Source organism: Euprymna scolopes, chromosome 44, assembly GCF_053919585.1.
Source record: "Euprymna scolopes isolate OS-2025 chromosome 44, ASM5391958v1, whole genome shotgun sequence".
Classification (NCBI taxonomy): Eukaryota; Metazoa; Mollusca; class Cephalopoda; order Sepiida; family Sepiolidae; genus Euprymna; species Euprymna scolopes.
Window position 1 is genome coordinate 15,653,986 of NC_136525.1, and position 7,500 is coordinate 15,661,485.

At 32.8% G+C, this 7,500-nt stretch overlaps 1 protein-coding gene across 1 annotated transcript in view; it reads right to left on the minus strand.

The window, feature by feature from the left end:
• Positions 1 to 7,500, minus strand: part of LOC145268709 (A disintegrin and metalloproteinase with thrombospondin motifs 16-like) — a 720,286-nt gene that overhangs the window by 166,199 nt on the left and 546,587 nt on the right. The window contains exon 6 of the mRNA XM_080124247.1: positions 6,016 to 6,099. Coding sequence (XP_079980373.1) covers positions 6,016 to 6,099 — 84 coding nt within the window. The remainder of the gene's footprint in view (positions 1 to 6,015; positions 6,100 to 7,500) is intronic.

Here is a 7,500-nt window from a genome sequence, read left to right on the forward strand (position 1 = left end):
TTACGTATCATGAATCTGAGGATATGATTTCTGCATTTCCGGGGATACTTAAAAGTTCTCTTGTTGCATCTGAAGGCAAACGAAACGGCTCGCCCATTTACAAGTTCCGTTCCACTTTTTAAAAAAAGAACTGCCTTTCAAAAATCGTTTTGTCTTTCGTTTTAGTCAACTAAAAAGGTAGACACCTTGTTTTTTACGCATGATAACATGAAAGCGACACTTAAGTTTTAAAGGAAAAAACATTAATTTTACGATATATATATATATATATATATATATATATATATATATATATATATATAATACTTTTATTTATAAAAATATTTTATATATATATATATAATATTTTTATTTACTTATTTTTAAAAAAGTAATCTACGTAAATGCATGTTTTGAGGTCCTACTCCTCTTCAGCGTAGCTTGACTGTTATTAGGAATCGAACCCTGGATTATATATATATATATATATATATATATATATATATATATATATATATATATATATATATATTTTGTAGAAATATATTTTCTTATAATATATACCAATCCTTATTTAAGAAGCTCATTGTAATTTCAGAGCAACATAGTGAATAAATGATAAAAAACTATATTCCAAAATTCATGATGTTGACCATCTTATAATTTATTCCTTTAATTCAGTTGGCATTTACAATTCTTGACAGTATCTGTTTCGTAGCGCAAAATCAATCACTTAATTATTATATCAATCAGTGAATCTATTTTGCCCTTAACTCATCAGAAAAAAAATAGCAACAATCAATTCGTCATAAGGAAATGAAGTGTGATTTGACACGATTAAAATCCGAAAATTGGAAGAGAAGTTGCAAATACCTTTATTATGTTTCCATTATGCCATTTCGAATTCAAATAATCATGTCAAATCACATTTTGAATTCAAATGATCATTTTTATGCAGTTTGCGTATGTATTGTTATAGAATAAATCCTCTATTGAATATTATATATTGCCCGAGAGACTACCCCCCACACACATAATAAATAAATAAAATAAATAATAATGATAATGTAGTTCATCAAATTCCGTCTGTGTTTGTTTACAATATCACGTCAGCTGATATTTGGGCTTCACGATGAATGCTTCTGGAAACTCACTTCTGATTAATATTTAGTTTTAAAATATGCAAACAGAGAAATGATTTGCGGCGATTTTAAATGGTACCTTTTCTTTTATCATAAAAATTTATCATGAAATACCAGGTTTTGATATACTTTAATATTGCATAATTATCTCATTGATTAAACGAAACATTAATTCATAATGGCTCCTTTTTTCCATATCCCCCCCATGAGGTAGAAGCAATTGGTGCGCTTTATTTTATAGACGTCTCGCCAGAAGCACTAATTCTCTTTCCTAGTTTAATCTTTTGTCTTTTAGTCCTTCTTCTTTCAGAATATGATGTAAGAATCTATATATTAATAGGAGAGCGTGTGCGTGTTATTTATTTTGTGTGTCACGCTTAGATCTGAGTGACTGCCGTTTAATTGTTATGGGCTTTTATTTCTTGTAATAAATAATTTTACCAAGAATCCTTCAGAAGTTTTGATTTCGGTTCCGATCTCGATTATAGCTGACGACACTCCAATAATGTTTTTTTTTTTTTTTTTTTTTTTTTTTTTTAAATAATCTTACCAAGAATTCTTCAGTAATCTATTTTTTTTATAAATAATTTTATCAAGAATTCTTCATAATTTGGTTTCGGTTTCGATTGTAGCTGAAGGAACCCAAGTTTATATATATATATATATATATATATATATATATATATATATATATATATATATATATATATATATATATATACTTTGTTTTTCACAAATTTTGTTTTCGGTTTCGATGCACCCAATTCATATGGATATACATTTTTTATTTCTGAAATCGCAACTTTATAATATATAAAAATCGACAGAACATTAAATCCTTAATAATATTTACCAAATCTGCAAGAATTATAATATCATATTTAAGCGTACTTTACGACTAGGCTACGCCGAGCGTCCTTACTAGCTTAGATAAATACTTTTGCAGTTTTAACGAAACAACTACAACAATATCAGAGTGTCTCCATTTACATTGAACATCTACAGAATGCCAACATCAATATATTACATATGAATGAGTTCCCTGTGGAATTTCCACAGGTCTACAGGTCCCACATATATTAATACGATTAGTATAGATATATCCATATAGGTATACCACTTTTTGGGGGCAATTTTTTAAGTTCGAAATCTCGGCAACTACTGATCAGAATTGAACAAATGAAGGCTCGTTCGAAAGGTAATGACCTGAATTGTGTAGTGGGCTATGTGACATTTGCCTTAAAGGTCGCACATTACTTTTCCAAGAAGTGGGAGTCACTTTTCTATATTCAATAACGTTAAATAAAGCCCACTTTATGGCCACCTTAGCTATAAAGTGGAGGTTCATTTTACGTTAAATTAATATAGAAAATTGGTCTCACACTTTCGTTTTCTGTGATTTTGACTGATATTTTCGTTTTTAACATCCTCAAAAACTTAGAACAGTCGTGATTTTAAAGGATTTATGGTGGGTGGAAAAAATACTGCACCTTTACCAATACTTCAATCATAGTCATTTGTTTTCCTAGTTTTGCATATGAATTACAAAATATCTGATATTTCCCCAAAACCTCTGGCCTTGAAGGAGGGGAGACTAAAACTTGTTGCTATAGTTTTCCTTCTTCGCGGCTCGGGATCGAGCCTGCCTGCCTACTACACCTTTTTTTTTTTTTTTTGCTCAACACACACCTCCAAACACCCGGGCACTCAGGCTAGTAAAGTATAAAGTGGAAAATTTTACTGAAGTTGCCCTGAGAGATTTGTGATTCTTTTCACGACGGATTCCGTAATATTCAGGTAATTTCCACCGCATAATTTGGAAGCTACCTTTGTAATTTATTAGAATTGACAAAAAAAATCAGCTGAAACAATTGTTTTTTTTATCTGAAAATTCTATTTATCGAATACAAAATTTCGTTTCACTAGTGTAGAAGCGCATAGAATCTTTCATTGTACCAATGTTTTTATTGACTTATCAAAAGCTTCTGATATTGTAAACAGATCAACTCTTTGGAAGATCTTACTGATGTTGGTCTGCCCTGAGAGATTTGTGAGTCTGGTTCATTCTTTTCACGACGGAAGGAGGGCTAGATTTAGTATCAACTGCACTTTATCTGAGGAATATCAACAATGGGTCAAATAGCAGGACATTTCTGCACCCACTTTTATTCAGTATCTACTTTGCCTTTTGTCTTTCTGGTGGTCTTTCATTAAAACTCAGATGGTATTTATATCAGATACCGGACATCTGACAGTGTATATAATGTCCCTTCTTTATCGGTGAGCGAGATGGCTGAGGGGTTGGTCACATTTTGCGTATGAATAAGGGAGCGCGACCACCTTCTTTATTTCCTGTCCTCTCTCCCTCTCTTATTCTTCCCTCAAATTGTATGTATTACAAAGGTGATTCTTCAGACCTGCCAAACTGCGACGGATATTTGCCACGGAATTGGTGCATACGATCAGTTTTGTTTGTAGTGAAATTATTGAAGTGCATGAATGGTTTTACGCATTTACGAAAATGGCTTTTCAGACCAGCAACAGATTGGCACAATTTTTCACATACGCCACATGTGTTTGCGAATCAAACGTTTGTAAGTGCTATACTGCATACTGCTATTCTCGAATGATTCTATGTGGCGAGATAATTTACGGGTGCCGCGTCTGTGTGTCGATCGGTAGAACTGCTGACTGTCAACGCGATGGTTCTAGGTTCAATCCTCGGCTTGGAAGAGGTGCTAGTCTAGCGGCACTGATGAGTTGTGATACAACGAAACAGGACTGTATATCGATGACTACAAATATACATACATACATATATATATATATGTGTGTGTGTGTGTGTGTGTGTGTGTATATATATATATATACATTATTCGCATAATAATATTTAATAATAAAAATAAATAAAATACGTCCCATAAAAATAAGGGGCGACTGATATATATATATATATATATATATATATATATATATATATATATATATATATATATATATATATATATATACTAGTAAAAGTACCCGTCGTTGATTGGGTTCAAAAACAGCCTACAGAAAATGGACTCTGATTTATGAAAGTATGATAGGTTATGAAAAGGAAGGGTTGTAAATTTGGGGGTATCAAAACCAAAGCAAAATATGATGAAAGTAAAAATAAAATAGATAAGCCCCATAATTTATTATACCATACCTGTTCACATTTCACGTTTTTTTTTAAATTTTTTTTATTTCCATACATACATGGGTATACATTTTATGCACGTACTAATATTTGATAATAAAAATAAATACGCCCCATAAAAAATCATCTCATTCATATATATATATATATATATATATATATATATATATATATATATATATATATATATATATATATACTAGCATTTTAGCCCGGCGTTGCCCGGGTGTTTGGAGGTGTATGTTTAGCCAAAAAAACAAAACAAAACAAAAAAAAAAACAAGAAGCCGTCAATTTTTAAAATTTGCCTCCTATTATGACCCCTTAACATTTATTGCTTGGGGCTCAAATCAAGTTATTAATTAGATCCATGTCCAAGTAACCTATATATAAAGTAGAGTTCTCAAAGGTCAAATCGTTGAACTTTGACCCCTTAACGGCCACATTTCTGGCCGAAAACGGATTACAAAGATTTTCCCGAGTCTCAGTACCCTCTATATCCAACTTCGAGTCTGTAGACTTATAATTGACACAGTTATTGCGTAGGGAAATGTACACACACAGACACGGTCACTTACACACACACACACGCACACATATATATGAATAAAAAAAGCATTTATAGCTCTTTAAAGTATCGGTAAAAGTAAATAACCTTTCGATATATATATATATATATATATATATATATATATATATATATATATATATATATATATATATATATATATCAGTCGCCCCTTATTTTTATGGGACGTATTTTATTTATTTTTATTATTAAATATTATTATGCGAATAATGTTGTCAATATTGCTGAAAACGCAACAACAAGTTATATATATATATATATATATATATATATATATATATATATATATATAAATGTCTCTTAGTTTTGTCCCTTAAACAGTTATCTCCCTTGGTCGGAAATCTTTCTTATAGAGTTTCCCTGACTCGACATCGGCAGGTTGACGGGCGTTTTGTTCCCTAATTTTAGTCAGCTCTTTTTCTAGCCCCACATGGCTCGGTTTTTTATCTATTATCCTTCGCCGTTTTAAGCCCGTGGCTTCCGGGGCCCCCGAGTAGCTTCCGGGCCTTGATAAGTGGTGACTCCCATGTCAAAAAAAAGAAAAAAGAAAAAAGAAAAAAGAAGTGATCTCTGGTAAGAAACATTATTTATCCTCTTCTTAAATACACTTTTTAATGCTTTAATGTCATTTTCTATACTACTTAATTTTAACTTCGAACTTTGTTTCTTTTCTTTACCCACGTGTCCGACCTTCTTATTTCTATTTTTGTGTTGTTGATTTCCTTACACATAAGTCTCCCCATTCAGCCCTTTTTATAACTTCTCGCTTCTGCATTTTTTTCTCTTGGTATTCTGAACAATGATTTTTTTTTGTTTCCTTCAGTTTATTACCGTATCTACTTTCAATAAATCTGTTTATAGGATTTCCTGTCTTCAGAGTTTTGATTGTTGGTACTCGTTTAATGATAACTGTTCAAGGATCGTGTGTTTCTAATCAAACGCATCCTGGATACAGTATTATATATAAATATATATATATATATATATATATATATATATATATATATATATATATATATATATATATATATATTAATGCCACAATATAAAACGCAGAATAAACGAAAGGAAATTGCTCCAGTTAAGAAAATTTAATAGCACCGTAAAGACTTCGTAACTTACCTCATCACCTTCAAGTAGGATAAGACCAACCAGAACGATGTGCACTTTAATCCCAAGACTGCTAAGTAGATACATTTGTGCCACCTGTAAAGACAAAAAAAAAAAAAAAAATACAAAAAAAAAAAACCATAAATACTTTTTGAAAGATAATTTTCAAATCGTCAAAAGCTGCTGCCAAGAAGATGGGCTCCCGCTACCGTGCTAAAATAAATACGCACATATGAAAGGATCCTATATCTTTACAAACCTACAATTCGCAAATGATGCTACATCTCGCTGAGCTGGTGCATCTACGTACGCATTGCGTACGCATACGGTATAGTAACGTTGGCACACCGGTTCTCGTCAGATCACCGAAGTTAAGCAACGTTGAGCCTGGTCAGTACATGACGGGTGACCAATTTGGGAATTCCAGGTGCGGTATGTAGGAGGACATCAACACCCGCCTGCAAAAACACAACGTCGTCATCTCCCCTTACGGGGATATATATATATATATATATGCGACTGGAGATCGCTTGTGAATTTCATACCCCTACGGAACTTCCTCCTTTGGAGGAAGCGGGTTTAACCCGCATAGGGTTAGTACCGTTTCCATTCCATTTTTTTCACTCTTACACAGAGTTCAAAAAGAGTCTCGAATCATTCCTCTATTGTGCTAGAAAATTACTTAGACCAGAGTGTATATTTTTATCTATAACATAAAAGTGAAAATGCGTGTTAGTGTGCGCGCGTTTTTTTTTTTTTGTATATCCGGCAAAGGCTTTTTTCGGGGGGGGGGACTCGGGGAGAGAAGGGTTACGGTTTCTTAGAACTTTATATATACTTTCTAGATTATAATATCTACGATTTACGAAAGGAGGTCGTCTCTATCTTTTTTTCGAGCGAGGTTTATTTTATAAAATACTCGCTATTCTGTCTTCTTGCGTGTTTGCTTTTGTTTTTCGCACAAATAAACCAAAAGTATTTGAAGAATTACGTTTCTTTGGCACTCTTTACAGGGACGTCCAGAAGGCAATGAACTTTGATCAATGTGGCGAAAACCTTTCATAGACAATTGTTATTCATTTGGACACTCCCCATTTTATGGAGAGCTGGTTTTCCCCAACATCTTACTACACCTCCACACACCAAAGCAACGCTGGGTACTCGCGCTAGTCTATTATATAAAAGGCTAGTCTATTATATAAAAGGCAAAATGTGTGTGTTTGTATGTCTACCAAAAACTTCCGATAGACGCATCTGAAAGATGACCAAACCGGTATTGTTTTCAACCTCCACCCTTTGGACGACAAATATAAAAAAATGCCCCCAAACATTTAATCCTTCACTTTTATCTGGGCAGTTTTATACAAGGAGGAGTCGGTTTTTGCGTCGCCATTTTTTTGCAAGCCATCCTCTCTTTTCGATTGACTAACCTTAATTTCAACGTTCTCAACTTCCGGTCGGGCGATGGAGACATCGACTAAGACGTCGGGTCTTTTT